Raw genomic sequence first — 17325 nt, forward strand, 5'->3', positions numbered from 1 at the left:
GGGGAAGTCTACAACTGAATGCTTCTCCATTAGGGTTGGAAGGTGGCTGATTCATCTTTTATTGCTTCTAGGGTGTGAGAAATAGCTTATTCCCCGTGGCTTTTTATATAGTGCTTCATATCTCCAATTTTTCCAATTTTGGAATTTCCTTTTTCGAAATTTCCAATTTTCTCCATGTCGGTTTGACTAGTATCGATCGATACACAAGTAGTGGTGTCGATCGATTTTTCCTTGTGTTGTCCTTGACTTGGACTGATATCAATCGATGCTGACGGTGATGCGTCGCTCGATTCGGCTCTTCTGTATGTGGGACCGGAAGCTTCTTCTGTAATTGCTATAAGACATGGGTCTTCTCCTTTAGGGTAGTTTGATAGCAGGATCTGGAATTCTTTAGTCTCCCTTGATAGTCTTAATGCCCCGGGGGGGTCGGAAACTTGATCAACTGATGGAGAGTCGAGGGTACGGCTCCCATGTCATGGATCCAGGGCCTTCCTAATATAACATTATAGGAGGAAGGGCAGTTGACGACTAGGAACTTCCTTGCCTGATTTATTTCTTCGGCATATACCGGGAGGAGGACTTCCCTCAAGGTCTGCTTTACCTCTCCGCTGAAGCTTACGAGAGGGGTTGCCTTCCTCGTTAGCGCCTTAGGTTCCAGCCCTAGATCGGTGTAGGCCGAATGGAAGATGATATTGCTAGAGCTCCCGTTGTCCACCAGTATTCGCTTAACCAAGCAATATGCTAGGGTAAGCGAAATAACAAGGACATCGTGGTGAGGTGCTAGGACCTTCCCTTGCTCCTTCGCGGTGAAGCTGATTTCGTCCGTTCCTAGGAGCTTAGGACCTTCGGCCTCTTGGCCGTTCCTGGCATTGCGAGTGCTTCTCTTGGTAGCAGCACTGCTGATTCCACTTACTTCCAATCCGCCTCAGATGACATGGATCACCCGGTCTTGTTGCGGTGGCAATCCAGGGGCGGCTTCGGCAAGAAGATCGGGACCTTCCTTATTTAAAAGGTTCTTGGCCTTGTCTGAGAGGAATTTCCTCTGATGACCTCTCTTGAGGAGCTCGCTGACCTCCATCTTAAGGGCTATGCAGTCCTCCGTGTTGTGGGCGTGATCGCTATGGGTCCTCCGCGTTTGAGCGTGAACAACAGGTAAGAGCCTCGGCTACGAGAGCTGTCGGTAAGTTCGCTAGTTTAGCAACCTAAGTCTAACCTAGTTGAGTCGCAGCGCGATAGTAAAAACGGAAAATTGCCTAAGCTGTCTTATACACTCCTCCTAGGTTGGGTTATCCTTCCTTTGGGCCAAATCTGTCGCGAATCGGGCTTTTTCCATTTTCGTCCATCTTCATGTTCATCGGGAAACTTGACATTTATCTTCGGGAAACTTGACATTTATCTTCGGAAATTTGACATTTATCTTGTTATGTAAAAAATAAACATAAACCGTCATATTTATCTCGAGCTTGATTTAAAAAATCGTAAATGGACCGTTTGGTCAGGTTTGTGCCTTTTCGGGCCGTTCTTTAGATCTTCGACGTTTTTACGATTTTACGAGAAAATACTCTGTCATGATATCGGTCTTCCGAAAGAACCCAATTCCTCGTATAGTTGAGATGATTGGTGTTTTTAGAATAACCGAAATTGTTTTATACGATGAATTGAAATCTATCCGTTAACCGAACCTTTCGTGGTTTTTCGAAACTTTCCCGATGATTCCGATTGAAACGAAACAGGGGTTTTAGATTCACGACTTTAAAGATTTGAACTGCGAGGCTTTGAGCAAGGATGCAAAGTACGTAATTGGACTAAAATCAGGATGGTTTCACGAGGAATTCCCCGCACTCGCCGAGCGATCCGCAACACGGCGCACGGGAACACGGAGTGGCCGCAACCGCCGGTGCCCGGGGCCGCAATGTGGGCGCAGCCGCCGGCGCCAGGGCCGTGATGTGAGCGCAGCCGCCGGTGCCCAAGGCCGTGATGTGGGCGCAGCCGCCATTGTGCGGGGCCTTGGCGTGGGCGCAGCCGCCGGCGCCCGAGGCCTTGGCGTGGGCGCAGGCTCCCGAGGCCATGGCTTGGGTGCCGCCGGCGCCCGGGGCCGTGGCGTGGGTGCAGCCACCGGCGCCCGGGGCCGTGGCGTTGGCGCAGCCACCGGCGCCCGGGCCGTGTCCCGTTTGATGCCACCGGCGCCCAGGTCCGTGTCCGTCGGGTAACCCATTTCGGTTATTCGTTTTCTCGGCTTTTCGAGGTTTTGACCATCACTTGGTTTTTCCGAGGACTTTCGGGCATCGATTCCGTCTTGACCGATTTTGGTCCTAGCTTGCGGTATAGCTTGTTAGGAAGGTGTGGAGACGTAATCGTTTGCCGAAAGTCGGAGCGAATAGTAACTTTATTTGACTATAAAGATGGAGTAAGATTTTTTTATCATTCTCACTTCATCACAAGAACTTTACTCTTAAGAATTCTCTCTTTTCTCAAAGAAAAATGTCTTCAAGAATAAGATCTTCTAAGAAGCATTCTTCCTCACATTCGTCTTCGGGCGACTTTCCAGCTAACGATGTGGTCACCCCGAAAATAGAGTTCGAGGTTGAGGAAGATGCGAGGGAGGCGTACTACAGAGCTCTCTGCGGCTCGCTTCCGCCTCCGCTGGACATTCCCATTCCCAGAAGACCTTTGAGGCCGCCGGGTGCGCCATTCACGCCGAGCATGTTCTCTCCTGAAAATCTTACGACTCTCCGGAACTTTTACCAAGTTCCGAGTGGAGTTACGTTTCGGATCCCGACCGGCAATGAAAGCGCGAGGAACCCTCCGCATGGTTTCTTTACTTGTTACGAGGCCTTCTAGGCGTATTGCGGTATGTGGTTCCCGATCCCTGGCGCCATCGTCCGCGCGCTTCACCGTTTTGAGCTCTCGATCAGCCAGCTAAATGTTTCGTCCTTGGAGAGTTGGCTCGGTGTGCTAATCTCGAGTTACGAGCTAGGGATGGACCTTAGCCCTGGCTACTTCAAGGGACTCTGGTGTACCAAACAAATGAGGATCGAAGGTTTGTACTCCATGGTGACAAAGAAAGATATTGTCATGTCCCTAGTTCTAACTAAGGCCATCAGTACGGGCCATGGTACGGGGAGATGAACTGGCCAGGTCATATGATCTAAAGGCAAGCGTATCATGGTCCAAACAGAAGGTTAACTGCATCAGATGGCTGAGACTTGACCAGAATAAGAAAGAAAGAAGGAAAAGATAGCTGGATGAGTGGTCCGGAAGCTGGATATGGTCTGGAAGTAGCTCAATCAGCTAGGTGGAGCTGGTAGGTAGCTCACACAGTCTAGGGCAGCTCACTGGAGCTGGAGGAGTAGCTCACTCAGCTCAGGCAACTAGTACTCAGCTCAACTCAGCTGGACGGAGTGATGGAGTCTTGGCCGGTTATTGCGGACCATGAGTGATGGTCATGGACCGGATGATGGTCATGGGTGTCCGTTGGGTCTAGGGTGCTTTGGCAAGTGAGCTAAGCAGATGGGCAAGCTATTGGGCTTGAGATCGATCAGCCCAAACCGTTGGCCAAACGGCCAATCACTGCGTCCGGACGGTTGCCAAGTCCCTCTCCTATAAATATAACCCTCCTCTGTCGACAGAAATCATCAGAAACATAAGGGGAAACTCTGCCCAATTCTCTACAGAATCAAAGAGAGAAAAGAGAAGTGAGACCGCAAAGGCAGTCCGTGTGAAGGCAAGGTGATTCCGGTGGGCTCTAAGCCGTGGGAAAAGGAGACTTGATCGGAAATGGATACCAGAGGAAAAGAGAAGGCTGTAGAGAAGAGTGTGGGGGCTTCCGAACACACACCTAAGGTACAGGATGCAAACCAAGTGCAAACCGCCTAAGACCATTCATCCGGATGGTTGGGCCGTTTGATCCATGTGTGGATGGTTGCATCTATTACTCTTTTCCTGTTAATATATCTCTTCTCTATTATATTCTTAAGTAATCTATGGGTTTAAACTCATGGACACGCCATCAAGGCTTGGTTAGATCAGAGTAATCTCTCCATGGCCTTGGTTGGGCATGTATGATCCGATCTCATGGTTCCTAAGGGAGTTATTGGGATTTGGCGTTTGATATCTCTTAGTTGGGATTTATAATGAATTACCAAAGTGATAGATTGAATTTATAACATTGATTTCGAGATGGTTCCATGTGGCCGGTTTGGTTGTTCATGGTCAAGATCAATATGATCGAGGCCGGTTCTGGAAATTCCAATTGGACTATTCTCTTAATCATGATTTATCATGATTTATCATGTATTTTATTTAGTTTTTGGACAAGTATCAGAAAGGGTCACTTTTGGCCAGATTAGGCTAAGTGTCCAAACCATGCTTAGGTTGTGATTGCTAGGATATCGGTTCATGATTCTTATGCATATGTGTTGTGGGTTTTGATTTCAGGTCCTGACAGGGATCGTGGTAAGGCTAAGGAGCCATGAAGACCTTGGCCGTGTGGGATGTGTGATGTAGTGACTTGTTGTTTACATTGGATTTATGTTAGCCTATTGTGCAACTGAATGATTGAATACTTTGTATGGATCACATTTGACATATATATATAATATGATGTTTGCCTTAAGCTTTCACATTGATTTATTTATTGCATGAACCTCAATTGCTTGAAAATGACTAAGTAAAGATGGGACCTTAACCGGCTGAATTACACTTAGAAATGTTAGGTAAGGCCGCGGACTGGTTGGATCAAGGGATCCAGGTTTGGGTCTTACAAGTTGGTATCAGAGCATGCTTGATTCTAGGCTGTTGGGTTAGGGCAGGTCATCACACATCCGGCTGGGTCTCATGGCAGGTTTTTGTATTGGTTAACATTAGATTGCTTGAGGTTTGCAAATAAAAATGTTAATCTAACCTTTGCCTTTGTGTTTGTCTTTGTTGTCCTAAGGGAACAAGGAAGAAGTCTCGGAAGAACAAGGATGGGACAGGGGCATCCGGACCAGGAGATGCCACAGTGCCCAATCCGCAAGTGTTGCTGTCAGTTCCACCTACTGGACGTACCGGTGAGGCTACCCTGACTGAAACTCAAGTTAATCAGACTGAGGTTCAGCTGGGTGGAGAAAACATGCAGATGGACGAGACCGGGCAACCACTGAATGCAGCTGGAAGCCAGCTATGAGCAACTAGTGGGCAGCAAAGGAATGATCAGGAAGGTGAAGCTGAGTCCTCAGAGACTGGTAACCGGGCTGATCCAAACATCCAAGGTGATGGGAGGATTGGACCGGATGAACCAATGGCTGAACCGACCATGAAGCAAATACTTGATGCAATCAAGTTGATGGGAAGCTAGATGCTGGCAATGACCCAAGTGTTCACACCAGTTGTGAATTCATCAGTGGGTCAAACTACTCAAGCTCAAGTGATAGCTCCTGGAGCTGGTGGAGCTGGTGGTTATGTGGCGCCTCTAGCTGAGGTAATTGAGTTGGATCCACCAGTTGGGACAACCAAGAAGGTTGATTACCTGAAGGTGCTTGAGCACATCTCTCGTTTGGGAATCAAACACTTTGCTGGAAGTGCTGATCCCATGGAAGCAGATGAGTGGAGGGACCGGCTGGTTAGGAACTTCAAATCTACAAGGTGCCCTGAAGAGTACCAGAGAGACATAGCAGTGCACTTCCTGGAGGGAGATGCACACAATTGGTGGCTGTCCCTAGACAAGCGCACCAATGGTTCCATTGTGAAGTTCTCTGACTTTGAGGTTGAGTTCAACCACAAGTACATTCCAGCTGAGGCATGGAACCGTTTGGAGGCCAAGTTCCTGGACTTGGTTCAGGGCAAGCGGTCAGTAAGGGAGTATGAGGAAGAGTTCAACCGGCTTAGGAGGTATGTGGGTAAGGAACTTGAGGATGAGAAGGTTCAGGTCCGCAGGTTCATAAGGGGCTTAAGGGCTGAACTTAAGACTTATTGCTCAGTCCGTACCTTCAACACAGTCTCTGAGCTGGTGGAAAGGATGGCAATGCTGGAGACCAATCTGGCTGAAGAAAATAAGCAGAGGCTTAAGAGTGTGGTGGTGTCTTCTGGTCAGAGTGGTGACAAGAAGAGAAAGAGGGATGCGGCTGAAGGGGGTAAGACCTTAAGTGGTAGGCCAGAGTGTCCCAAGTGTGGCAAACATCATGGAGGAGAGTGCTGGAAGGCAATGGGAGCTTGTACCCGTTGTGGCAAGATGGATCACTCAGCTCGAGATTGTCCTGGTCCGGACAGGAACCGTGGACAAGGCTCGACCAGTGAGGCCAGGACTTGTCATCAGTGTGGCAAGAAAGGGCATTTCCGTGTGGACTGTCCCCAGTTGCAAACTGGACAAGGCAAGGGTCGTGTTGAGAACAACCGGCCAGATCACAAGCAAGGCCAAACTTCATCACCTCGAGTCTATGAGCTTTCAAGGGATGTGGATGAGTCCGGACCCTTCAAGGCGATCACTGGTAAAACTCTAAACCCATTCTTTTTAAGTTTTTAAATTTATTAGAATGGCATGGTAAGGAATCTAGGATGGACTAGATACTTAGATGAGGTCTTATGTAGGGACCTTGTGTATTGGTGGTGTAGAAACACATGTATTATTTGATACTGGAGCTACACATAGTTTTGTGAGTCCAGATATGATTGGTAAAGGCATGTTCTAAATGGGAACCAGGAATGATCTTGGCTTGGTGAGTGCAGCCGGTGGGCAAGTAATGCATTCACTAGGTCTGGTTAAAGACATTCCAGTAATGATCCAAGACAAGGCAATGCCTGTGGATCTGACTGTGGTCCGCCTTAAGAATCACGAGGTGATCCTAGGCATGGACTGGCTTGGCAAGAATCGGGCCACCTTAGACTGTCATCGAGGAAGGGTGCAGTTTGAGAGTGGGTGTGGACCCCCTATCAGGTACCAAGGTATTAATCTGGCCTCTAGATGCTTAGTGTTATCAGCAGTCCGAGCGGCAAGGATGCTGGAGCAAGGTTGTGAGGCTTATATAGCCACAATCACCACTAAGGAGGTCATAGGGGATGGTGGCCCGGATGGGATACCGCTGGTCAGTGAGTTTGATGATGTGTTTAGGTCACTACAGGGCATTCCCCCTGATAGGTCAGACCCATTCATAATAGAACTGGAACCAGGGACGGCTCCAATGTCAAAGAGCCCATACCGCATGGCTCCAGCTGAGATGGCTGAGCTAAAGAAACAACTTGAAGAGTTGTTGGATAAAGGGTTCATACGCCCAAGTGTATCACCATGGGGTGCACCAGTCCTTTTTGTTAAAAAGAAGGATGGTAGCTTCAGGTTATGCATTGATTATAGAGGGCTGAACAGGGTTACTATAAAGAACAAGTACCCTTTGCCCAGGATTGATGAGTTGGTAGATCAACTGAAAGGAGCCAAGTGGTTCTCAAAGATTGATTTGGCATCAGGTTATCATCAAATCCCCATTGCATCAGAAGATGTAAAGAAGACAGCTTTCCAGACTAGGTATGGTCACTATGAATTTGTGGTCATGCCAATCGGATTGACCAATGCACCAGCAGCCTTTATGAAGATGATGAATGGAGTTTTCCGAGATTTCTTAGATGAATTTGTAATCATCTTCATTGATGACATACTGGTATACTCTAAGACTCGGGAAGACCATGAAAGGCATCTCAGATTGGTGTTGGAAAGGCTGAGAGAGCAGCAATTGTTTGCCAAGCTGAGCAAGTGTAGCTTTTGGCAGAAGAGCATTGGCTTCCTAGGACTTGTAGTGTCTGAGGAAGGAGTATCAGTTGATCCAGAGAAGATCAAATGTATACAAGAGTGGCCAAGACCAAAGAATGCAACTGAAGTGAGAAGCTTCTTGGGTCTGGCCAGATACTACAGAAAGTATGTCAAGGGGTTTGCAAGTGTGGCACAACCTATGACACAGCTTAATGGAAAAGATGTCAAGTTCATTTGGTCTGAAGCTTGTGAAAAGTGCTTTATAGCCTTGAAGAACATGCTGACCAGTGCACCAGTCTTGGTGTTACCTGAGGCAGATCAACCATATGTGGTGTACACAGATGCATCCATCACTGGATTAGGTTGTGTGCTCACACAGAATGGGAAGGTCATAGCATATGCCTTAAGGCAACTCAGGAAGCATGAAGGCAACTATCCAACACATGACCTGGAGATGGCCGCAGTGGTATTTGCCTTGAAGATATGGAGATCATACTTGTATGGTGCCAAAGTTCAAATTCTCACAGACCACAAGAGCCTGACGTACATATTCACTCAACCTGAGTTGAATTTGAGACAAAGGCGGTGGATGGAGTTTGTGGCCGACTATGATTTGGACATTGCCTATCACCCAGGCAAGGCCAATCTATTGGCAGATGCTTTGAGCAGGCGTAGGGCTGAGGTATCAGCTGAGAAGGAAGCAGAGATCCTGGAAGGGATGGTCCGGTCACTGCATCTAAACACTTTGGCTAGTGAGGATGAGCCTTTGGGTTTGGAGGCTGTGAACCAGGCTGATCTACTTACCAGAATCCAACAAGCACAAAGCTTGGATGAGAACTTGCAAAAGGTTGCAAAGAATGACAAGACTGAGTATCAAGTCACAAGCAATGGTACCATCCTGGTACATGGGAGGGTCAGTGTTCCTGGTGACCGGGGACTAAAAGAAGAGATTATGAGTCAAGCTCATAAGTCCAAGTTCTCAGTGCACCCGGGGCTAAACAAGATGTACAAAGACATCAAGAGGTATTACCATTGGATCAGAATGAAGGCTGACATTGCTGAGTGGGTGGCCAAGTGTCCCACTTGTCAACTTGTCAAAGCTGAACATCAGGTTCCAAGTGGTTTACTTCAGAATCTCCTTATACCAGAATGGAAATGGGATCACATCACCATGGATTTTGTAACTGGTTTTCTAACAACCAGGAACAAGAAGGATGCAGTTTGGGTGATTGTGGACCGCCTGACCAAAACTGCACACTTCTTACCAATCAAGAAGGGTGATGGTGTAGATGAGATTGTAAAGATCTATATAGATCAAGTTGTGAGGTTGCATGGAGTGCCGGCCAGTATAGTCTCAGACAGAGACCCTAGGTTCACTTCTTATTTCTGGAGAGCTTTCCAAAAGGCTCTAGGAACAAGAGTGAACATGAGCACATCCTATCATCCTCAAACGGATGGTCAATCAGAAAGGACCATCCAGACTTTGGAAGATATGCTAAGAGCATGTGTTCTTGATTGGGGTGACTCATGGGAGAAGCACTTACCACTGGTGGAGTTTGCATACAACAACAGCTTTCACACCAGCATAGGTATGTCTCCTTATGAAGCATTGTATGGGCGGCCTTGCAGGACACCTTTATGCTGGACCCAAGTGGGGGAGCGCAGCATAATAGGTCCTGAGATTGTGGAGGAAACCACAGAGAAGATCAAAATGGTCAAGGAGAAGATGAAAGAAGCCCAAGACCGCCAGAAGAGTTATGCTGACAAGAGAAGGAAACATCTTGAGTTTGAGGTTGGTGATCTAATCTACCTCAAGATGATTACCTTCAAAGGCAGGGCCAGAGATTCTGGAAGGAGAAAACTGGACCCAAGGTTCCTAGGTCCATTCAGGATACTTGAAAGAGTTGGGGCAGTGGCTTACAAATTGGATTTGCCATCTGAAATGGATTCTTACCATAATGTGTTCCATGTGTCTCAACTAAGAAAGTGTCTGACGGATCAAGACATTGTCTTGTCAGAAATCCCAAAAGATCTTGGTAAGAACCTCACCTTAGAGACAAGGCCGGTTCGGATCATTGATCGGATGGAAAAGGCAATGAGAAAGAAGACAGTTCCTATGCTAAAGATAGTATGGGAATTCAATGGCAAGGACATTATCACTTGGGAAACAGAAGCAAGGATGAAAGCTGAATATCCTGAGTGGTATAGTCAGTATGTGGTTGGAGAATCATCAAGTATGAACTCGGGGACGAGTTCCTTCCAAGTGGGGGAGACTTGTCATGTCCCTAGTTCTAACTAAGGCCATCACTACGGGCCATGGTACGGGGAGATGAACTGGCCAGGTCATATGATCTAAAGGCAAGCATATCATGGTCCAAACAGAAGGTTAAGTGCATCAGATGGCTGAGACTTGACCAGAATAAGAAAGAAAGAAGGAAAAGATAGCTGGATGAGTGGTCCGGAAGCTGGATATGGTCCGGAAGTAGCTCAATCAGCTAGGTGGAGCTGGTAGGTAGCTCACACAGTCTAGGGCAGCTCACTGGAGCTGGAGGAGTAGCTTACTCAGCTCAGGCAACTAGTACTCAGCTCAACTCAGCTGGACGGAGTGATGGAGTCTTGGCCGGTTATTGCGGACCATGAGTGATGGTCATTGACCGGATGATGGTCATGGGTGTCCGTTGGGTCTAGGGTGCTTTGGGAAGTGAGCTAAGCAGATGGGCAAGCTATTGGGCTTGAGATCGATCAGCCCAAACGAAGAGAAGAGCAGTTTAGGAGCGGTTGGATGGTTTGGGCGAAAAGGTGTAACCGTTGGCCAAACGGCAAATCACTGCGTCCGGACGGTTGCCAAGTCCCTCTCCTATAAATATAACCCTCCTCTGTCGACAGAAATCATCAGAAACATAAGGGGAAACTCTGCCCAATTCTCTACAGAATCAAAGAGAGAAAAGAGAAGTGAGACCGCAAAGGCAGTCCTTGATCGGAAATGGATACCAGAGGAAAGGAGAAGGCTGCAAAGAAGAGTGTGGGGTCTTCCGAACACACACCTAAGGTACAGGATGCAAACCAAGTGCAAACCGCCTAAGACCATTCATCCGGATGGTTGGGCCGTTTGATCCATGTGTGGATGGTTGCATCTATTACTCTTTTCCTGTCAATATATCTATTCTGTATCATATTCTGAAGTAATCTATGGGTTTAAACTCATGGACACGCCATCAAGGCTTGGTTAGATCAGAGTAATCTCTCCATGGCCTTGGTTGGGCATGTATGATCCGATCTCATGGTTCCTAAGGGAGTTATTGGGATTTGGCGTTTGATATCTCTTAGTTGGGATTTATAATGAATTACCAAAGTGATAGATTGAATTTATAACATTGATTTCGAGATGGTTCCATGTGGCCGGTTTGGTTGTTCATGCTCAAGATCAATATGATCGAGGCCGGTTCTGGAAATTCCAATTGGACCATTCTCTTAATCATGATTTATCATGATTTATCATGTATTTTATTTAGTTTTTAGACAAGTATCAGAAAGGATCACTTTTGGCCAGATTAGGCTAAGTGTCCAAACCATGCTTAGGTTGTGATTGCTAGGATATCGGTTCATGATTCTTATGCATATGTGTTGTGGGTTTTGATTTCAGGTCCTGACAGGGATCGTGGTAAAGCTAAGGAGCCATGAAGACCTTGGCCGTGTGGGATGTGTGATGTAGTGACTTGTTGTTTACATTGGATTTATGTTAGCCTATTGTGCAACTGAATGATTGAATACTTTGTATGGATCACATTTGACATATATATATAATATGATGTTTGCCTTAAGCTTCCGCATTGATTTATTTATTGCATGAACCTCAATTGCTTGAAAAATGAATAAGTAAAGATGGGACCTTAACCGGCTGAATTACACTTAGAAATGTTAGGTAAGGCCGCGGACTGGTTGGATCAAGGGATCCAGGTTTGGGTCTTACATATATGGCCATAATTCAGGGGACTACTTCGAACCCCAAATCGTGGTTCGACCGCTTCTTCTTTGTCTGAATAGATGGGGGTCCGTCGAGGAAAGCTGCATCCACCTATTCCCCTAGGAGTGGAACTTCAGTCGCGGTAATAAGACTAGTTTTTTTCGTTTTGATACTTTGAAAGTGCGCGAAGATAATTTTTTTTTTGTTATCATGCAGTGGACAAGATCCTTCCTCAAACCCCTGCCGATCTTTTCGCCAAGCGAGATCTTCTTCGGGAAAGGCCATTTTTCTGAAATAAATTTACCATTGAACGGATCCGAAGTGCGGTGGAGCTCCACCGATCCCAAGCCACTCCCCATCCTCTCAATGTTCCGTACGATGCTGAGCCGGTCGTTGACTTGCCTGCTAAGAGGCGGAGAAACATGTCTCGGAAAGGGAAATGAGTTGCCTCTGTGACTGTTTCGGGAGATCCTCCGCTGCCAGGATGGGACCCTAGTTTCGCCCCAGGGGAAAGGAGTGGAACTAGCGAGGTTCCCCCCCCCCTAGCGACGTTTTTGATGACCTTCCTCCCGCGTTTACTACTAATGAGTCGTTGGACAACGATGCGAAGAGGAAAGTAATCGCTGAGGGGTCTCGTCTAATCAACGAATTTTACCCTTTGAACTCTGATCGTATATATATATTATTACTATTATATATATATATTTCTTTGATCTTAAGTTCATGCAGGGGATAAGGGTGTTTGGTGTTGCGCTCGACGAAAATTTCCGGGGATCGCGAATCTCTCGCTTCAAAGCCGAGGAGGCTGAAAGAGAACTTTTCCGATTCCGGCAGGAGGTTAAGGAACAGAGCCAGAGACAGGGCGAACTCCATTCTCGAGCCCTCGTCCGTGCGGAGAGGAAAGGAAGGAGAGCGATCGCCGCTGAGATGAAGCGGAGGGCCGAATCGTTCGCCACTGAATTCGAGAGCTTCAAGGATGCTCAGGAGTTCGTGGGTGATTTTCGCGAGTGTCGAGGCTCGATTGCTATCCCTCCACAAGTCGCAGGGCAAGGACTTCTCCTTTTCTTCTGAGGTCGCTGAATCTTTAATTCCTCCGATCGAGGGAAGGGTCCGAAAGCTTTGGGATCCCATCGAGGTTTCGGAGGACACGGTGGAAACGAGAGTCAGCGGAGGTGCCGAAGGCGTGGATGAAGAGGTAGACCATCCCATGGACTCGTTTGGGATCTCCATGTCTGGATACTGTGACTTAGATTTCTGAGCATTGTTGGGATTATATCCCTTTTATTTGTATATGCCGCGACCGTAAGAGGTCTTGTAACTTTGTATGTCTTGGGACTAGCCTTTGGTGGCTTCGAATCCCTGCCGTTTCTGCGGCTTATAAATATATTGTAGATTTTGCGAAAATTCGTCTTATGATTTGATTTATACTTTCGTCAAGTGTAGAGGGTTGAATCCGAGTAGTCACTTCGTATTCTAACTCTTATTTTGTTGCTTGGTCCGTATGCTACTTTTTAGCGAGCGTTTTTAGGTGTAAGCGATGAGAGACATGATTTGGATCTCGTATCGGGTACTGATACTATGTCCTTTAGATGTTAAGATCCAGCAAGGCTGGGTTTAGGGCAAGACCTAGGTTTACTCTCAGCTTTAAGGCTGTGCGATGACTGATCGGCTTTCGTTTTGCATGTTAGTGATTTCTTCCTGATTCTTACTGATTAAAGTCTGCGACTTGCCGCCAGCTTATGTGACTTGTGTATTAAGAACTGAGCTATCTCCAGAGAATATCCGGAGTGCTAAACCAAAATTTCGGGTTTTCTTGTATAGCGCGCTATGGTATCCTTGTCGAATGTAAATGGACCTTGTTGTTTACGAAAGGTCTGACTACGTATTTGTTTTAGTGAAACGTTTCTATGTTTGTCCATCGGGGCCAATCGTCGGGCGTTTTTGGAAGTCGCAGGCGGACTGTTTTGACGGATGATATGATTTCGATATCTTTTGGGAAATTGCAACGTCTCGCGTTCCTTGAGGATATGATTTTTGTTTTTCCGAAGTGTTTATGTGTTACTGTGTTAAGTAAGCATCGAAAGATCGAGAGAAAGGATTTTATTGAAAAAGTTTCGAAAATATCGAGTACATGTGCCGGTATTTTGAACTTTTGTGGGAGTATACAAGTATACGTACCCACTCCCCTCCCCTTTTGGTGAGGGGGATAGCTGAACTCGCCGGGTTTTGACGAGCTTCCTACGTACCTCTTTCGAGGATCAAGCCATCTCGTAGTTCTGCTTGTTGCTGCGAGTGTTTCTACTCTCTGAGTGCTGCCATTTCGACCGTACTGGCTGGGTCGGCGGTCTTTCCGGGAGTCAAGTTGTCAGCTTCAATGGCGATGGACTCAAAACTTTGTCGTTTTCTTGAGTCGTTGCCAAATCGGATGATTCTGAATCATCCTTTCCCGAGTTCTCAGGAATATTTAGCGATTTCTTTGATCGCTTCGGGTTTGCCGCGGGGGCGTTCCGATCTTTCCGTAGTTTGTGCTCAGCTAGGAAGCAAAGTCTTGACTATTTTTGGCTACCCCAGATTACTGCGGTTCCCGTTGGAGTCGGGAATTTGATGCCAAGGTGATACGTGGATGGTACTGTTTTCATGGCGTTGATCAAGGGGGTTCCCATAATCACGTCATAGATGGCCGGGTTGTCGACTACTGCGAAGTCGACGATCTTCGTAACTTCCTTAACCATGACCGGGAGCTTGATCGTCCTGAGGTTTATAGAGGTGACGCCCGAGAATCCGGTCAGAGGTCTCGATTCTGGGATGACTTCTCGAAGTGGGATGTTCATCCTTTGGAGGGTGTCGCGGAACATAATATTGACCGTGCTTCTTGTATCGACAAGGATACGGCCGACTTCAAGATCCTGGATCACTAAATCGATGACTAGAGGGTCGCAATGAGGCTTGTCAATACCGACGGTTTCTTGTTCCTCGAAAACTATCGTGTCATTGGGAACGTCGTTTTCCGGAAGCCAGTTGGAACTTATTTCGGCTTTTCGCCCATAAGCTTTGATCGATGAGACCGAGTCTTGATAGAACTGCGATCCTCCGATGATCATGTTTATTCTCTGGCGATTGTTGTTGTTCCCTTGATCGTCCTGTCTCCTTCTGCGCTTCTCCCCTGACTGGTTTTCAGGCGCATGGTTCTCGGGAGAGGCCTTATCAATTTTCGGCGGGCGATCGGAATCCAAGACCAGATCTTTTATGCTCGTGACTTTTGATAGTTCACCGGCGAGGAGATTTGCAGCGAGCCTAGCGCCGAGGACCTTGCAATTTGTGGTGGAGTGACCTCTGGTCTGATGGAACTCGCAGTAGGAATTATCCTTGTACGGGTTCCTAGTCCAAGTGTTCCCGGAGGTTTTATCCTGTTCCGAGTTGACGGTGTAGTTATGCTCGCCTTGGACGTCTTCCCCTTCGTGATGGACATATTTGTCGTTACGAGAGGATTTGTTCTTGGAAGATTGTTCCTGCGGACCATGCTTTTGAGATAGGACTTTCATCTCTTCCTCCATGATGATGAAGTCCTTCGCCTTGTGGAGGGTATCCTGGATTGTACTTAGGGCGTCGATTGCGACTTTGTCGCTGATACCCGTTACCCTGGCCATTACCAGTTTGAACCTTCTCATGAAGTCGCGGAGTGATTCGTCTTCTTTTTGAGCCAGACTCCATAAGTCCACGTCGGAAGTTTCTCTATCCATAAACATGGAATACTGCCCTTCGTCCTATAATTTGATATTAGGAAGGCCCTGGATCCATGACTGGGAGCCGTATCCTCGACTCTCCATCAGCTGATCAAGTTGTCAACCCCATGGGGCATTAAGGCGATCAAGGGATACCAAGAGAATTCTAGGTCTTGCTACCAGACTACCCTAAAAGGGAAGACCCAGGTCTTATAGCAATTACAGAAGAAGCTTCCGGCTCCGCATACCGAAGACCTGAAGTGGAGGAGATGGATGAGGTACCCCTGGTGTTGTGGGCAAGAACCCAAACTGGCCGGATGGTTGGTTTAGAGAGAGAGAGTGGGCGGCTGGATGGAAGAGAAGGATGGTGCTTGATTTGTACCTGAAACAAAGAGAGATTTTTATAAGTTTTCTTATGAGTTTAAAATGAAGAACATAAAGTAAACTAATAAGAAAAATAAGAACAGAAGCAAATATGATTTTTATGGGATTTTCAGATGCAGAATAAATTATATGAAAACTGAAACAAAAAGAAATAAAAATCAAGAACAAGGATAGAGATTGGGGATGGATTAGAGTTGCTGGACTGAAGTCTCTCTCAACAAGAACAATGGATGGAGATGGATAGATGTGGGATTTGCTTGCTGGACTGAAGTCTCTCTCAAGGCAAATCAATGGATGATGATGGAGTGTAGATCGCCACAAAATTTGATGGAGGAAAGCTTGATAAGATCTTGAAATGCTCTCTGGCTGCTTCTCACAAACTAGAAAGACTTTAGGGTTTTTGTTTTTTTGCTTCAGCAAAGAAATTTCATAAAAAGACTAAGTGCCAAAAATCGGCCAGCAACATGAGTTATATAGGGAACTCCCTAATGGACTCAAAAACATAAAAGGCTTAAGCAAGAAATAAAATAAAACAAGGCCAACAATTGCCCAAGTCTTTGAACCGAAATTAAATTAAAAATAGAAGGTAAACCGGCTCGGTAGAGATTGCCTTGACCAGAGCTAATAACATGCTTGCATGCTGCCTCATTAAAACCTTACCAAGAAAAACCCAATTGGGACAAAAACCTGGTGAGGAAAAAGAGTACAGCACATGTTACTCACTCTGATGGCTGGCTGAATCTCTTAACCGGAAATAGGTTGGTTGGATGGATTGAGAGTTGATTCTGAACCGAGATTGAATGTGGAGAGGATGAGGCCGGTTCGGTTATGGACGATGGAAGAGAACTGAATCGGACCGGGCTGATCTTGAACTTCTATGGAGCCGGTCGGGTCTTCAATCTTCAAACCAGACATCTCTTGAATCAGTAGCTGTTTGAGACCTTGATCAATCAGTTCTTGAACCGCCTTGGTGAACCCATTCCTTAACCTTGCTGAACCTGATCTTGTAGTCGGACCCTTATGCACTTGGGGAACCTCAGCTTGAGTGACCACAACATCCCCTCCCCCTTGAGTAGGTTCTGTCCTCAGAACTTCTTCTTCATCTTCAAGATAAGTGGCTAAATCAGCAACATTGAACGTTGGGGAAACCTTGACTCTCCTGGCAGCTCTAGCTTGTAAGCATTGTCGTTGATCTTCTCCAACACTCGGAAAGGACCATCTCCCCTAGGCGCCAGCTTGGACTTCCTTTCTGCAGGGAACCGTTCTGGTCGCATGTGAAGCCATACCCAATCACCCGGCTTGAAAAGAACCTCCTTGCGATTTTTGTTGAGCTTGACCCGGTTCCTCTCAGCCTTAGTCTCAAGTGTCTTCTGAACCTGCTGGTGCATGCTCTTGACGAATTCAGCCCTGTCCACACCACTTTGACTAACTTGCATGTCCGGTGGCAATGGCTTAAAGTCCAACGGAATCTCTGGGTTAAAGCCATAAACAACCTCAAAAAGGGATTGGTTAGTAATAGAATGCTTGGCATGGTTATA

The 17325-nt window shown here is 46.7% G+C and overlaps 1 protein-coding gene across 1 annotated transcript; it reads right to left on the reverse strand.

The window, feature by feature from the left end:
- Positions 1-14233: 14233 nt before the first annotated feature.
- On the reverse strand, positions 14234-15427 carry LOC108830697 (uncharacterized). Its single transcript, XM_057008069.1, has 2 exons — positions 15199-15427; positions 14234-15135 (listed from the first exon to the last, which is right to left on the reverse strand). The coding sequence occupies exons 1-2, from the start codon at positions 15425-15427 to the stop codon at positions 14234-14236; spliced, it is 1131 nt and encodes a 376-aa protein (XP_056864049.1).
- Between the last annotated feature and the right edge of the window lie 1898 nt (positions 15428-17325).

The sequence above is a fragment of the Raphanus sativus genome, chromosome 4 (assembly GCF_000801105.2).
Source record: "Raphanus sativus cultivar WK10039 chromosome 4, ASM80110v3, whole genome shotgun sequence".
Lineage (NCBI taxonomy): Eukaryota > Viridiplantae > Streptophyta > Magnoliopsida > Brassicales > Brassicaceae > Raphanus > Raphanus sativus.